We start from the raw sequence: 17,500 nt of genomic DNA on the forward strand, positions 1-17,500 counted from the left end.
TCATAGAACTCCAGTAGGTTTGTGACACAGGATTTCCCGTCTCTGAAACCATGTTGTCTGCTGGTGATGAGATCATTCCTTTCTAGATGTTCCACCATTCTTCTCCTGACAATCTTTTCCATGATTTTGCATGCTATACATGTCAGTGACACTGGTCTGTAGTTTAGTGCTTCATGTCTGTCTCCTTTTTTAAAGATTGGGACCACATTTGCTGTCTTCCATGCCTCAGGCAATCTCCCTGTTTCGATAGATGTATTGAATATTGTTGTTCGGGGTACACATAACGCCTCTGCTCCCTCTCTCAGGACCCATGGAGAGATGTTATCTGGCCCCATTGCCTTTGAGGTATCTAGCTCACTCAGAAGCCTCTTCACTTCTTCCTCGGTTGTGTGTACTGTGTCCAGCACATGGTGGTGTACCCCACCTCTCCGTCTTTCTGGAGCCCCTTGTGTCTCCTCTGTGAACACTTCTTTGAATCTCTTGAGTTCCTCACATACTTCACGGTCATTTCTTGTTGTCTCTCCTCCTTCCTTCCTTAGCCTGATTACCTGGTCCTTGACGGTTGTTTTCTTCCTGATGTGGCTGTATAACAGCTTCGGGTCAGATTTGGCTTTTGCTGCTATGTCGTTTTCATATTGACGTTGGGCCTCCCTTCTTATCTGTGCATATTCGTTTCTGGCTCTACGACTGCTCTCCTTATTCTCCTGGGTCCTTTGCCTTCTATATTTCTTCCATTCCCTAGCACACTTGGTTTTTGCCTCCTTGCATCTTTGGGTGAACCATGGGCTCATCCTGGCTTTTCCATTATTCCTGTTACCCTTGGGTACAAACCTCTCCTCAGCCTCCTTGCACATTGTTGCTACATATTCCATCATCTCATTAACTGGCTTCCCTGCCAGTTCTCTGTCCCACTGAACCTCATTCAGGAAGTTCCTCATTCCTGTGTAGTCCCCTTTCCTGTAGTTTGGTTTCATTTGTCCTGGCCTTCTTGCTTCCCCCTCCACTTGTAGCTCTACTGTGTATTCGAAGCTCAAAACCACATGATCGCTGGCCCCAAGGGGTCTTTCATATGTGATGTCCTCAATATCTGCACTACTCAAGGTGAATACTAAGGCCAGTCTTGCTGGTTCATCCTCTCCTCTCTCTCTTGTAGTGTCCCTTACGTGTTGGTACATGAAGTTTTCCAGTACCACCTCCATCATCTTAGCCCTCCATGTATCTTGGCCCCCATGTGGCTCCAAGTTCTCCCATTCGATCTCCTTGTGGTTAAAGTCGCCCATGATCAGGAGCTTTGCCCTGCATGCATGAGCTCTTCTGGCCACTGCAGCCGGTGTGTCAACCATCGCTCTATTGCTCTGGTCATACTCTTGCCTTGGCCTCCTGCTTTTCTGTGGTGGGTTATACATCACTGCAATTATCACCTTGGGACCACCAGAGTGAAGCGTTCCCGCTATGTAATCACTTTCTTCTCCGCTGTCTCCTCTCTCCAGCTCATCAAAATTCCATCGGTGTTTGATCAGCAATGCCACTCCTCCACCACCCCCTGTTCCTTCTGTCTTTCCTCAGGATCTAGTATCCCGCTGGAAAGATGGCATCTGTTATCATACCTGTAAGCTTGGTTTCTGTGATCGCTATGATGTCTGGTGATGCCTCTTTGACTCTTTCCTGCCACTCCTCCCACTTGTTTGTTATTCCATCAGCGTTTGTGTACCATACCTTCAGTTTCCTTTCCAACACTGTGGTTTGGGGGGCCTGTGAGGGTGGGAGACCTGGTAGCGTGTGTGTGTGTGTGTGTGTGTGTGTGTGTGTGTGTGTGTGTGTGTGTGTGTGTGTACTCACCTAATTGTACTCACCTAACTGTGGGTGCAGGGATCGAGACTCAGCTCCTGGTCCCGCCTCTACACTGAGCGCTACTAGGTCCTCTCTCTCCCTGCTCCATGAGCTTTATCATACTTCGTCTTAAATCTAAGTATGGTTCCTGCCTCCACTACATCACTCGCCAGACTGTTCCACTTCCCGACTACTCTGTGACTGAAGAAATACTTCCTAACATCCCTGTGACTCATCTGAGTCTTCAGCTTCCAAGAGTGACCCGTTTTTTTTGTGTCCCCTCTGGAACATTATGTCTCTGTCCACCTTGTCTATTCCACGCAGTATTTTGTATATCGTTATCATGTCTCCCATAACCCTCCTGTCCTCCAGTGTCGTCAGGCCGATTTCCCTTAACCTTTCTTCGTAGGACATTCCCCTTAGCTCTGGAACTAACCTTGTTGCATACCTTTGCACTTTCTCTAATTTCTTAACGTGCTTAACGTGGTGCGGGTTCCAAACTGGTGCTGCATACTCCAGTATGGGCCTGACGTACACAGTGTACAGTGTCTTGAAAGATTCCTTACTTAGGTATCGGAACGCTAATCTCAGGTTTGCCAGGCGCCCATATGCTGCAGCAGTTATCTGGGTGATGTGTGCTTCCGGAGATGTGCTCAGTGTTATGCTCACCCCAAGATCTTTCTTTTGAGTGAGGTTTGCAGTCTTTGGCCACCTAGCCTATACTCTGTCTGCGGTCCTCTTTGCTCTTCTCCGATCTTCATGACTTTACATTTGGCGGGGTTAAATTCGAGAAGCCAGTTGCTGGACCAGGTGTCCAGCTTGTCCAGGTCTCTTTGAAATCTTGCCTGATCCTCATCTAATTTAACTCTCCTCATAAACTTCACATCATCTGCGAACAGGGACACTTCAGAGTGTATCCCTTCCATCATGTCATTCACATGTAACAGAAATAGCACTGGTCCTAGGACCGACCCCTGTGGGACCCTGCTCTTTACAGGTGCCCACTGTGATACCTCATCCCGTACCATGACTCGCGCGCGCTCACGCGCGCGTGTGCGTGTGTACTCACCTAGTTGAGGTTGCAGGGGTCGAGTCCTAGCTCCTGTGTGTGTGTGTGTGTGTGTGTGTGTGTGTATGGTTGCTGGGATCGGATCACAGCTCCTGGCCCCACCTCTTTACTGGTCGTGTGTGTGTACACAATTGTACTCACCTAACTGTACTCACCTAGTCGTAAGCGGGCCGCACCCTAGTCAACAGTGCCGCAGTCGTTCCAGCAATGAACACATGAACACTTGAATAACGTACTGAACAACGGAGTCACTGAACAACAGACTCACTGAACAACGGACTCACTGAACAACGGACTCAGTGAACAACGGACTCACTGAACAACGGACTCACTGAACAACGGACTCAGTGAACAACGGACTCACTGAACAACGGACTCACTGAACAACGGACTCACTGGACAACAGACTCACTGAACAGACTCACTGAACAACGGAGTCACTGAACAACGGACTCACTGAACAACGGAGTCGCTGAACAACGGAGTCACTGAACAACGGAGTCACTGAACAACGGAGTCACTGAACAACAGACTCACTGAACAACGGAGTCACTGAACAACGGATTCACTGAACAACGGAGTCATTGAACAACGGACTCACTGAACAACGGACTCACTGAACAATGGACTCACTGAACAACGGACTCACTGAACAACGGACTCACTGAACAACGGAGTCACTGAACAACGGAGTCACTGAACAACGGAGTCACTGAACAACGGAGTCACTGAACAACAGACTCACTGAACAACGGACTCACTGAACAACGGACTCACTGAACAACGGAGTCATTGAACAACGGAGTCATCGAACAAAGCGTCCCAGTGAAAAAGTTGCGTCACATGACGCAACTTGCCCTTTCGCCAGACTGTTTACTTGTCTTGCGTCAGCTAAGTTAATACGCCAGTAGCGTCAGCTGCGTCAGTACGCCAGCTTGATCCAAGGAACGTGAGCTACCCCATCCCTTTTCCCTCGAATTAAACACTAATTCAAAGAATAGCGTGGTCAAATGCATGTCGATTTGTAAGGTTTGAAGCCTATCGACTGCACGAGAGTTGAGACTGTATCATACCTATGCAAAACCTGTATATTTCCCAGTGTATATATACTGAGATATATACACTGCTCATGAGAGTGTGTATATGCCAGTGTATATACACAGACATACTCTTTATAGTCCGATTCTCTCCTATTCTCCTGGTGGCGCTCTGACCCCTACGGATTTAATGCTTCCCCCGTGTTTATAATAAGAAAGGAAAGTAACAGTAGCGGACATCAATCATCAATGGGAGGATTGATGCAACTTGAGCTGAGAGAGAGACTGGCTTTAAATGACTGATAACTGTGGTGGCCTCACAATGATGTCTGGTGTTCCGCTGTGTGTGTGTGTGTGTGTGTGTGTGTGTGTGTGTGTGTGTGTGTGTGTGTGTGTGTGTGTTTGTGTGTGTGTGTGTGTGTGTGTGTGTGTGTGTGTATGTGTGTGTGTGTGTGTGTGTGTGTGTGTGTGTGTATGTGTGTGTGTGTGTGTGTGTGTGTGTGTGTGTGTGTGTGTGTGTGTATGTGTGTGTGTGTATGTATGTATGTATGTATGTATGTGTGTGTGTCTGTGTGTGCGTGTGTGTGTGTGTGTGTGTGTGTGTATGTATGTATGTGTGTGTGTGTGTTAGTTGTGTGTGTGTGTGTGTGTGTGTGTGTGTGTGTGTGTGTGTGTGTGTGTGTGTGTGTGTGTGTGTGTGTGTGTGTGTGTGTGTGTGTGTGTGTGTGTGTGTGTGTGTGTGTGTATGTGTGTGTGTATGTATGTGTGTGTGTGTGTATGTATGTATGTATGTATGTATGTACTCACCTATTTGTGGTTGCAGGGGTCGAGTCACAGCTCCTGGCCCCGCCTCTTCGCTGATTGCTACTAGGTCCTCTCTCTCCCTGCCCCATGAGCTCTATCATACCTCGCCTTAAAACTATGTATGGTTCCCGCCTCCACTACGTCACTTTCTAGGCTATTCCACGGCCTGACTACTCTATGACTGAAGAAATACTTCCTAACATCCCTTTGATTCATCTGAGTCTTCAACTTCCAATTGTGACCTCTTGTGTCTGTGTCCCTTCTCTGGAACATCCCGTCTTTGTCCACCTTGTCTATTCCGCGCAGTATTTTATATGTCGTTGTCATGTCTCCCCTGACCCTCCTGTCCTCCAGTGTCGTCAGGCCGATTTCCCTCAACCTTTCTTCGTAGGACAATCCCCGTAGCTCTGGGACTAGTCTTGTTGCAAACCTTTGCACTTTCTCTAATTTCTTGACGTGCTTGACTAGGTGTGGATTCCAAACTGGTGCTGAATACTCCAGTATGGGCCTGACGTAAATGGTATACAGAGTCTTAAACGAATCCTTACTGAGGTATCGGAACGCTATCCGTAGGTTTGCCAGGCGCCCGTATGCTGCAGCAGTTATCTGATTGATGTGCGCCTCAGGAGATATGCTCGGTGTTATACTCACCCCCAGATCTTTTTCCTTGAGTGAGGTTTGCAGTCTTTGGCCATCTAAACTATATTGTGTCTGCGGTCTTCTTTGCCCTTCCCCAATCTTCATGACTTTGCATTTGGCAGGGTTAAATTCAAGGAGCCAGTTGCTGGACCAGGCTTGTAGCCTGTCCAGGTCTCTTTGTAGTCCTGCCTGATCCTCATCCGATTTGATTCTTCTCATTAACTTTGCATCATCTGCAAACAAGGACACTTCTGAGTCTATCCCTTCCGTTAAGTCGTTCACATATACCAAGAACAGCACAGATCCTAGGACTGACCCCTGTGGAACCCCGCTTGTCACAGGCGCCCACTCTGACACCTCGTCGCGTACCATGACTCGTTGTTGCCTCCCTGTCAGATATTCTCTGATCCATTGCAGTGCCTTTCCTGTTATGTGTGCCTGATCCTCTAGCTTTTGCAGTAACCTCTTGTGAGGAACTGTGTCGAAGGCCTTCTTGCAGTCCAAAAATATGCAGTCGATCCACCCCTCTCTCTCTTGTCTTACTTCTGTCACCTTGTCATAAAACTCTAGTAGGTTTGTGACACAGGATTTTCCTTCCCTGAAACCGTGCTGGTTGTCAATTATACACTTGCTTCTTTCCAGGTGCTCCACCACTCTCCTCCTGATGATTTTCTCCATGACCTTGCATACTATACACGTTAGTGATACAGGTCTGTAGTTTAGTGCCTCATGTCTGTCTCCCCTTTTAAAAATTGGGACTACATTTGCCATTTTCCATACCTCAGGGAGTTGCCCAGTTTCAAATGATGTGTTGAAGATCTTCGTTAATGGCTCACACAATATCTCTGCTCCCTCTTTAAGGACCCATAGAGAGATGTTGTCTGGTCCCACCGCCTTTGAGGTGTCAAGTTCGCATAGCAGCTTCTTCACCTCCTCCTTGGTTATATGTACCTCATCCAGCACTTGCTGGTGTGCCCCCCTGTTCTGATTTCCTGGAGTTCTACTGGTTTCCACTGTAAATACCTCTTTAAATCTTGTGTTGAGCTCCTGACATACCTCTCGGTCGTTACTTGTGAATTCCCCATCACCCTTCCTCAGTCTGATTACCTGGTCCTTGACTGTTGTTTTCCTCCTGATGTGGCTGTACAACAGCTTCGGGTCAGTCTTTACTTTTGATGCTATGTCATTTTCATATTGTCTCTGAGCCTCCCTTCTTATCTGTGCATATTCGTTTCTGGCTCTTCAGCTGATTTCTTTATTTTCCTGAGTTCTCTGTCTTCTGTACCTTTTCCATTCTCTAGTACACCTAGTTTTTGCCTCCCTACACCTTTGGGTGAACCAAGGACTCGTTCTGTTCTTCCCATTATTTCTCTTTCCCTTGGGAACAAACCTCTCCTCTGCCTCCTTGCATTTTGTTGCCACATAGTCCATCAATTCTTGTACTGGTTTTCCTGTCAGTTCCCTCTCCCACTGAATGTCTTGAAGGAAGTTCCTCATGCCTGAGTAGTTCCCCCTTTTGTAGTTTGGTTTTTCCCAGCCTATTCCTGCTACTCTCTCCACTTGGAGCTCAACTATGTAGTTTAAGCACAGAACCACATGATCACTAGCTCCCAGGGGCCTTTCATACATGATTCCCTCGATGTCCGAACTACTCAAGGTGAATACAAGGTCCAGCCTTGCTGGTTCATCCTCTCCTCTCTCTCTGGTAGTGTCTCTAACATGTTGATGCATGAGGTTTTCCAGTACCACATCCATCATCTTGGCTTTCCATGTTTCGGGACCCCCATGGGGCTCCAGGTTTTCCCCGTCAATCTCCTTGTGATTGAAATCACCCATAACTAGTAACTTTGCTCCCCCCATGTGTGCTCTCCTGGCCACCTCGGCTAGTGTGTCGATCATTGCTCTGTTGCTCTCATCGTATTCTTCTCTTGGCCTCCTGCAGTTCTGTGGTGGGTTGTACATTACTGCAATTATCACCTTATGTCCCTCAGATTGGATTGTTCCTACTAAGTAGTCCCTTTCGCCCGTGCCATCCATTCCTTCCATTTTCTCGAAACCCCACTGGTTTTTAATGAGCAGTGCAACTCCTCCTCCCCCTCTCCTCCCTCTGTCTTTCCTGAGGATTTGATATCCGGATGGAAAGATTAAATCTGTTATTATTCTGGTGAGTTTTGTTTCTGTGAGTGCTATTATGTCTGGGGATGTCTCCTTGATTCTTTCGTGCCACTCCTCGTACTTGTTTGTTATTCCATCTGCATTTGTATACCACACCTTCAACTTCTTTTCTAAGACTGTGGTCTGGGAGGTATATTGGGGTTGGGGAAGTGGGAGACCTGGTAAGGAACTATGGGTTGTTGCTGTGGGGGTGGAGTTTGTAATGTAGTGGGTGGGGGCATTGGATGTGGCATGGGTGTTTTGATTTAGAGTGTTTGGTTGCACTGGGGTTGACCTGGTTGGGAGGCTTCTATAGGAAGTTGTGAGGGAGGCTGTATTTGATCTTCTTCCTGGGTCTGGGATCTCCTGTCTGTCTTCTCCACCCCCTCTCTTTCCTCCTTTCGCCTTTGTACCATCTCTCTCAGTTTCTGCCTTTCTTCTTGTGTTCTATCGCAGTCGAGATACACCTTCCTGTATGCCGGCATGTCCCTTAATCGTGCTTTCTCCTGCAGGATCCTGGTCCGAGTCGCTTCTGCCTTGAAGGTCACTTTCACTGGCCGGGTTCTTTTTTTTACAAACCCCCCTATTCTCCGAAAATTTTCCAGCTGGGTCATGTCGTCTTCTCCTATTGCTTTCATGATGCTTTCAATTGCTTTTTTTTCCCCTTGTTTTCTTGCTTATGTTTCCCCTTCAACTTCCTGGAGCCCATACACAAAGACTGACCTCACCCTTTCATTCTCCCACTGCATATCCCTGTGTATCTCCTCATTTAATTTGGTTTCCTCCACTGCAGGTTTCCTTTCTTCAGTTTCACTGGCTAATGTACTTGGGCTCAGTGGCCTGTCATTTTCCCTTCTCGGCTTTCCTTGGGCTCTGTTGTTGTCTGTTAGGGCCTCCACATAAAGCTTAGCTCTTTCATTTACTACAGTCTCCTCTGATAGAGCTTCTCCATGCAGTTGTGCCCCTTCTTTCCCTACAGTCCCCTTATTTGTGGCTGAGGTAGCAGTCTCTGTTGTCAATCCCAAAATGTTCTTTAGTTCTTTAGGCTGTTTCAGATTTTTCAGTTCCTCTTCTAAACTTTGTATCCTAGCCTCTGCTGCTTTGACATGCACCTCCCACTTCCTGCTTTCCATATCTATCCTCTCTTCCATTCTCATGCTAAGTTCTTCTAGTTTCTTTTCCCATTCATGATCCCTTTTTATGAGCTCTGCTGCCCAATCTTCCTTTGCAGCTTCCTCCTCCTGTCCCTTGGTTTTTCTTGTTGCTCTCTGGCAACCCATTTTTGTTTTATCCTGATTGCCTCAGAGTGGGAAACCTATGTAGTTCTGTATGTTAGGTTAGTAGTGTGTATGTCAGAGTGTGGGGGGGAGGTAGTGGAAGAACTGTGGCTATGTGGGAGAGGAGTGGGGAGGGGTGGGGAGGGGGAGGGTGAACGGGGGAGGGGAGGGTGAACGAGGGAGGGGAGGGATCAGAGGAAGTAGTGAGATGTCGGTGGTGAGGGGGGGGAGTGTATGTGTGAGTCTGGATATGTGTGTGTGTGTGTGTGTGTGTGTGTGTGTGTGTGTGTATGTGTGTGTATGTGTGTAATTTTGTGTGTAATTATGTGTGGGTTTATTATGTACTGAAAGGTAGGTGGCTTGTGCGTTGTAATGTAGAGTCTCAGTGGTCCTTGGCTGCCCACAACTTCTTGTGACCTGACCCCCAACCTCCTGGGACTTGACCGGCACGTACTTACAGTGTGTGTGTGTGTGTGTGTGTGTGTGTGTGTGTGTGTGTGTGTGTGTGTGTGTGTGTGTGTGTGTGAAGTCATTGTTGATGTCTGGAGAAGTGTTATCAGTGTCACTACGCGAGAGGTGAGTGCCATCAGGGAATTAGAAAGGCAGTAAATAATTCTAAAGGGATGAGTACCAGGATGAGTGCCAGGATGAAGAGTGACAGGATGAGTGCCAGGATGAAGAGTGACAGGATGAGTGCCAGGATGAAGAGTGCTAGGATGAGTGCGAGGATGAAGAGTGACATGATAAGTGCCAGGATGAAGAGTGACAGGATGAGTGCCAGGATGAAGAGTGACAGGATGAGTGCCAGGATGAAGAGTGACAGGATAAGTGCCAGGATGAAGAGTGACAGGATGATTGCCAGGATGAAGAGTGACAGAATAAGTACCAGGATGAAGAGTGACAGGATGAGTGCCAGGATGAAGAGTGACAGGGTTGGCACTGCACACACACACACAACAGGCAAACTTAAACCTACAGAAGACATATACTTCAATAGACATACACAAAACTATAGTCCTGTACCAAAAGCTAAAACTATACATCTAAAAAAAAAAATGTATATAGAAAGCTATAAATTCCACAGACAATGGCAGAGCATGTAATTGTATAGATACGTGACACGTGTGTACTCTCTCTTGTACTCTCTCTTTCACTCTCTCTCTCTCTCTCTCTCTCTCTCTCTCTCTCTCTCTCTCTCTCTCTCTCTCTCTCTCTCGCTCTCTCTCTCTCTCTCTCTCGCTCTCTCTCTCTTCATTATATTTAAGTTATACAGCATTAACCCTCATTATTTTAATAAAGGAAATAATTGAAGTCTGTGTCTCTGCTTACAGCATCAGCAGGATCAGCAGGTGGAGAGGTATGCTGAGAATGCCTCGCAAGCCCAGACTACCTGCTGCGGCCGTCTACCTGCTGCTGCTGAGCCTAGGCCTCCTGCTCTACGTGTCAGTCAGGGGGTCCCAGGAGGAGCTGGGGGTGGCTGGGCCCAGCAGGCAGCAGCAGCAGCAAGCAGGGGTGGAAAAACAGCATCAGGCTGGTGCTGCTGATGCTGTCAGGACTCGAAATATCAAATGGAAGAAGCGAGGCCGGACTAAGGAACAGCTGACTAATCCACATGACTTCCATCTCATGATCAATAATGTCAACACTTGCAACAGTGACACCACTGTAAGTTGCAACCTTTTTATTCTTAGACAAATGGTATGCAATACCGACAAGATGAAAATAAGACATGTGCAACATCTGGGTATCTTTATTGTAGACGTTTCGCCATCCAGTGGCTTTATCAATATAAATTCCAGGACATAATTTGAAGACAGTAGAAATGTATATACAAAAGATGAAGTACGATATTTTTTTTCGTAGTTTACCCAGTTAAGTGATTACTTATTCATATTTAAGTAGCACTGTTAAACACCAGCAACGCTGTTGAAAGTGGAGTGCTGTTGGAGTGCGTGTGTTTACGAGTCGAGCAGCAGTGTGTGTGTGTGTGTGTGTGTGTGTGTGTGTGTGTGTAAGTGGAGGTATACATACCGCAACATATGTCATGAAGTGCAGTGTTACAGGCACATGTTTACGTTGCGTGTGTTGCAGGTGTGGTTGCTGGTGTTGGTGAGCTCAGGTGTGGCCAACTTCCATCGTCGGCGGGCCATCAGGGACACCTGGGGCGGGGCCACACCTCTGGCCTCCTCCCACGCTAAGTTGGTCTTCCTCCTGGGCAACCCCCACAACACAGACCTCCAGACACAGGTGAGTCTAACCTCCACAACACAGACCTCCAGACACAGGTGAGTTTAACCCACACAACACAGACCTCCAGACACAGGTGAGTTTAACCCCCACAACACAGACCTCCAGACAAAGGTGAGTCTGACCTCCACAACACAGACCTCCAGACACAGGTGAGTCTAACCTCCACAACACAGACCTCCAGACACAGGTGAATTTAACCCACACAACACAGACCTCCAGATACAGGTGAATTTAACCCCCACAACACAGACCTCCAGATACAGGCGAGTTCAACCCCCACAACACAGACCTTCAGACACAGGTGAGTTCAACCCCAGCAACACACGCCTTCAGGTGAAAGGGTTCCTAACACTTGTGTTTCCTCACCTAGCAGTTAGTAGGTACCTGGGTGTCAGTCTACTGTTGTGGGTCGCATTCCAGGGGATACTACCATACCTTATATAGGGATGGGCTTTGGGATGAGATGGGGTAAGATAACAACTGAGGTAGGATGGGAGTTTAGGTAAGATAACAGCTGAGGTTGGGTGAGAACTTAGATAACAGCTAAACATGTAAATATAACTGCACAACAACCTACTCTAATTTCAAGTGAAAAAAAATGATTATAAATGTTTCTACGCTGGCAAATTTCACCTTTTGAGAAACCTACTGGCATCGCTAGGCTACAATAACACCACAAATAACTGGAAGACTCATCTCCAGGTGGTGGAGGAGTCTAGAACGTACGGGGACATCATCCAGGAGGACTTCACGGACTCCTATATGAACCTGACTCTCAAGTCTGTTATGGGACTCAAGTGGGCGTCGAGGTACTGTCAGCGGGCCAGCTTCGTCATGAAGACGGATGATGACATATTCATCAACATGCCCAAACTCATCACCTACCTGCAGGAGGCTCGTAGGTCCAGGTGGATCACAGGTGAGTCAAGGTCACCTGAGGAGTGTGTTCTCACACCGGACTGTTAGTGGTTAGTGGTGTTGTGCTCGTCAGGAAACATGACAAGTATCTCGTAGCTCTACTGCTAGCACACTCAGCTCACACACTGAGGTCCGTGGCTCGATCCCCGGTACGGATGGAAACATTAGAACGTGTTTCCTGCTGCTGTCCATGTTCACCTAGCAGTAAAAGAGGTACCTGGGTGTTAGTTGACTGGTGTGAGTCGCATCCTGGGACAAAATTGACCTAATTTGCCCGAAATGCTCAGCATAACAAGGGACTTTCTATATAGTAGTATGTCATTGTTGTCAGTTATGGTCTGTATACCTTGTATATGTACTTATAAAGATTATTATTATTATTGTTGTCTCCTGACACAGGTCTTCTTCAGATAACAAAAGAGCCTTTAGATTCACTCTCCTTCAAGAGAAGAGTTCAATTATATTATATAATTCTTTATAGGCTCATTTATAATATCGCATCAAAATTTACTCAAGAACTTACTAAAATCTATGTATTGTAAAATACCTAAATTTCATTAGTTCATCTAAGAATTTGCATAGCTAATTTAATGTTGTAGCGAATCTTAGAACGCCGCCTCAACTCAATGACAAGAGTAATAATTTGAATAGCAGGAGGGCCCCGCTTATACAGCAGGTTAGGTTCCGGGTTACTGCTGTAAAGTGAAACATGACCTTTTTTTTCGCTTTCAAATGCACATAAAAGCTTGATAACATATCTACACTATCATATATTAAGCAAGTGATAAAGCTAGGCCTAAAAAAACGCATATACAGTACAAACATTACTTACCTTAAAATATTTTTGTCTTTAGCTTATAGTGAATGGCGAATAAATTTATTGTAGGAAGTCTGAATAAATGAAGAATGGGTATAATTAAAAACCAGTGTATTAGCGAAATGCCGTAAAGCGAAACGCCGTAAAGCGAAGCGCTGTAAAGCGGGGCCCTCCCGTATTAAACTGTGGTTCATTGTGATACAGTTGTGAAAAGCTCGTAGTTTGAAGTGAGTTATGTGACATCATTGTTAAAAGTAATATTACTGTCGTGTGATGTAAATAAAATGAATGTGTGTGTGTGTGTGTTGACAGGTTGTATCAAGCAGAAGAAATCATTCCGACCAGTGAACGTTCCTGCAGGACTCCCACTGCCTCCCGTACACCCTCTCTTCGTAGCTGGAGCTGGTATGTCCTCTCTCTCTCTCCCTCTCTCTCTCTCTCCCTCTCTCTCTCTCTCTCTCTCTCTCTCTCTCTCTCTCTCTCTCTCTCTCTCTCTCTCTCTCTCTTTCTCCTCGTAATTTAAATACCACGTCTGACTTGCCCATTTCAGTCATGAGACTGGTAAGTTCTTTACTTTTTTTTTTCTTATTCGCCGGTATTCTCCCGGCCCGGGTCTTTTCCAAGTAGTGGTGACCCGGCCTTGACTCCCTATCTGGGGAGTATCCCGAGACCTATGTCTCCCATGGGAGGAGGTACAACTACCCCCTCATCTTTGGGACCAACTGTCCCCAGGCCTAGCCACATCCCCCGCCGATTGCAAATCCGTGTGTTAAGTAACCTGTCAACTTCCATCTTGCAAACCATGGAACGGGTGGAATTTGAACCCATGGCTAGTGTGTCCTAAAACTCTCAGTCGTCATTACGACTTCGTTTTGCAAGTCTGAATACAGTCAACATGGATGACGACTCTCCCTGATCTTGCAGTACGACCTGCAGTGTCTCACTATACTTCCTATACAACATGATCACTAAAACTGCTCTCACTAATGTGGGTGTGGAGTATGAACTAGCAACTAGTATGATGCACTAGCAACTAGTATGATGCACTAGCAACTAGTATGATGCACTAGCAACTAGTATGATACACCAGCAACTAGTATGATGCACTAGCAACGAGTATGATGAACTAGCAACTAGTATGATGCACTAGCAACTAGTATGATACACCAGCAACTAGTATGATGCACTAGCAACGAGTATGATGAACTAGCAACTAGTATGATGCACTAGCAACTAGTATGATGCACTAGCAACTAGTATGATACACCAGCAACTAGTATGATGCACTAGCAACGAGTATGATGAACTAGCAACTAGTATGATGCACTAGCAACTAGTATGATGCACTAGCAAATAGTATGATACACCAGCAACTAGTATGATGAACTAGCAACTAGTATGATGCACTAGCAACTAGTACGATGCACTAGCAACTAGTATGATACACCAGCAACTAGTATGATGCACTAGCCACGAGTATAATGCACTAGCAACGAGTATGATGAACTAGCAACTAGTATGATGCACTAGCAACTAGTACGATGCACTAGCAACTAGTATGATACACCAGCAACTAGTATGATGCACTAGCAACGAGTATAATGCACTAGTAACTAGTATGATGCACTAACAACGAGTATGATGCACCAGCAACGAGTATGATGCACTAGCAACTAGTATGATGAACTAACAACGAGTATGATCTAGCAACGAGTATGATGACCCAGCAACGAGTATGATGAACTAACGAGTATGATGACCTAGCAACGAGTATGATGAACTAACAACGAGTATGATGACTTTGCAGCGAGTATGATGAAGTAACAACCAGTAAGATGAACTAACAACAAGTATAATGACCTAGCACCGAGTGTGATGAGTTACCAACGAGTAAGATGAACTACCAACGAGTATGATGAACTAACAACGAATATAATGACCTAGCAACAAGTACAGTAGTTTGCAGAGTAATTGAAACAGGAGTAAATCTGGTCATTATCCCACAATGTGTGTCAGTCACCGTCTTAATTAATGTAGTTTGGATACTTTTCTCAGCAGAGTTTCAGTCACTGGCCTCGGAGACCCAACTTAGACTTTCTTTTAACTTGTTCTAAATCTGTGTTGCTCATACGGGTATTTTTTTTTTATTTTGTGATGATATACTTTGAATGTGACAGTGGTATATAATACCGACAGGTTGATAAGTACAACAGTTAGGTGTCTTTATTCCGTAACGTTTCGCCTACACAATAAGCTTCTTCGGTTAACTCTTCTGTATTCGACTGACGAAGCATGCTGTGTAGGAGAAACGTTTCGGAATTAAAGATACCTAACTGTTGAACATGTGTCTTATCAAGACACACGCTGTAGAGCAAGCTTGTATGGCGATGTTTCGCTCTGTATCGTGACGTTTCGTGCTGCCACGATGTTTCCTTCAGCACTGTTGAAGCAAGATATTTGTAACCAGTGTTTTCTTTTCACTTTTTAATTTCTCTTTATCGTATGTCTCCCTTGACACTAAGTGCAGATGTCTTTTCAGGTTATGTGATGTCTGGAGATATCGTGAGAGAGCTGTACACAGCCTCCCTCAACACCCGCATCATACCTGTGGAGGATGTTTACGTCACAGCTCACCTGGCCCGGGTGATCGGTGTTCACCCGCCCGTGCACGATACCCGCTTCACCTGTGGCGAGATGGTCAACGACGATTGTGACCTGGTGCAGGTCAGTAGTATCTTAGGTCATCTAAGGTCACAGACGACTGTTTTTCAGCATTCAGTGACCTTGTAGATCTGTGGCCGGGTTTTCCCGTTCTTTGAATGCTGATTTTGGTGTAATATCTAGCCAGACTCATCTGGGAATTAATTCTGGAGAGCCTTGATAATTCCTGTAATACAACAGTCATCAGCCTTAATTCATCTTTTTGTTCATTCGAAGGTAATCACAAGTCTCTTAGTCCCTAATACACGAGGAAAACAAACACTGCCTACTGGCCTATACTACATAGGTCCGAATCCCATTTATACCTTCCGAATTAATTACCTTAATGGCATTTAATACCAACGAGATGAATAATTAGGCACATGTGCAACATCTGAGTATCTTTATTTGTATTGACAAAGCCATTCAGTGGCTTTATCAGTACAAATTCAAGGACATAATTGGAAGACAGTACAGCTGTTTACAGAAGATGAGGTAATCAGTCCCTCAGTCTTGGAGTTGGTGAAGAGTACCGTAAAGTCGCTTCATCGAGCAGTGGGTTCATCAGTGCAATACAATTAATTGCTGGAGACAGTGGATACAAAAATGTTGCAAATGTCTTGTTCATCTGTTGTGTCAGTTTTGTATGCCATTAATAACTAGGCTGATCTTCATTAAATCCCATACAAACTTAGTTCTTTCCTACATCCTTTCTAAACCTGAATTTATCCGACTTGAATCCATTGTTCCGAGTTCTTTCTGGGTGATTTTAAACTGGCGCTACGTCTTTGCAGGTGTTCACGGGTCACAAGATCACTCCGGAGAGAATGTACCATATATGGGAGAAGCTCAACCCCAATGGGATAACCAGCCCTTGCTTTGACTTCTGAGAACGTCGATGCTGCAACATTCCTTCAACAATTTGCTCTCAACTGTGCAGGTCTTAACGAACTACCAAGCACAGTGATACTACATAATACTCCGACAATTCTCGGTACTGTCATTGGTGTGGTAGACCAGAAGTAAACAACTCAAGACTAGAGGTTAATATCCAAATAATCCTTACATATACGATGAAGAGCTTTTGGTCATATGATGTAGGCCTTCCGCTGGCTGACCGGTCTACGCCTTGAAGATTATTAGGACGCATATACAACACTTGGGTATCTTTACTGCGGAGACGTTTCACCAGTCATTGGCTTTATCAGTCCAATACGGAGAATAATACTGGAGATGGAAGGTGTGAATCAGAAGCTGGAGGTGATCAGTCCCTCAGCCTGGAAATAATGTGTTTAGTTCGCCAGTTTTGATGCACTGAACGCTGACTTCGACAGTCGAATTCAGCGCAGGGGCCGAGAAGGGACGTAAAAGCCAAACACAGACGCAGGAACCAAGTGGCAACAATGACGTCCCGCTACAGACCACAAGATCAGTACAAATCTTCTAGCAAAAGACCAAGTTTAAAAAAATTCTTGTGTGTGTAAGACACGAAGGAGCAGGACGGTTGTGTTCATGTTGATGACCTGTCTGTAAAACACTCGTGAAATACGAAGATCACTGCGATCTTCAGTGACCTTATGAAGGTCACTGTGACCTTCAGTGCAGTGTAAAGCATGAATCTAATATTGATATCATTTGTGTGTGAGCTGACCGAGTTGTGCCTTGATGTGGCCGAGCTACAGCTCCCGGCCCCGCTTCTCACCAGTATTGTGTCTTATTGTTCTTTACCCTAACCTTGTTTTATGTGAGAGTTTCGAGGGACAACAGAGAATAGAATAACATTCTGATTCTACGAGAGATGTTACCAGTGATCATGTAAAGGATCACACTCCACAAGAGATGTTACCAGTGATCATGTAAGGGATCACACTCCACAAGAGATGTTACCAGTGATCATGTAAAGGATCACACTCCACAAGAGATGTTACCAGTGATCATGTAAAGGATCACACTCCACAAGAGATGTTACCAGTGATCATGTAAAGGATCGGACTCCACAAGAGAT

At 45.7% G+C, this 17,500-nt stretch overlaps 1 protein-coding gene across 1 annotated transcript in view; it reads left to right on the forward strand.

Moving 5' to 3' along the window:
- Positions 1-17,500, forward strand: part of LOC128695436 (beta-1,3-galactosyltransferase 1) — a 45,517-nt gene that overhangs the window by 25,474 nt on the left and 2,543 nt on the right. The window contains exons 2-7 of the mRNA XM_070095504.1: positions 10,142-10,475; positions 10,902-11,057; positions 11,763-11,979; positions 13,108-13,200; positions 15,335-15,519; positions 16,290-17,500. The exon at positions 16,290-17,500 is cut by the window's right edge and continues 2,543 nt beyond it. Of these exons, the coding sequence (XP_069951605.1) occupies positions 10,142-10,475; positions 10,902-11,057; positions 11,763-11,979; positions 13,108-13,200; positions 15,335-15,519; positions 16,290-16,385 (1,081 nt within the window). The 3' untranslated portion in view covers positions 16,386-17,500. The remainder of the gene's footprint in view (positions 1-10,141; positions 10,476-10,901; positions 11,058-11,762; positions 11,980-13,107; positions 13,201-15,334; positions 15,520-16,289) is intronic.

The sequence above is a fragment of the Cherax quadricarinatus genome, chromosome 50 (genome assembly GCF_038502225.1).
Source record: "Cherax quadricarinatus isolate ZL_2023a chromosome 50, ASM3850222v1, whole genome shotgun sequence".
NCBI lineage: Eukaryota > Metazoa > Arthropoda > Malacostraca > Decapoda > Parastacidae > Cherax > Cherax quadricarinatus.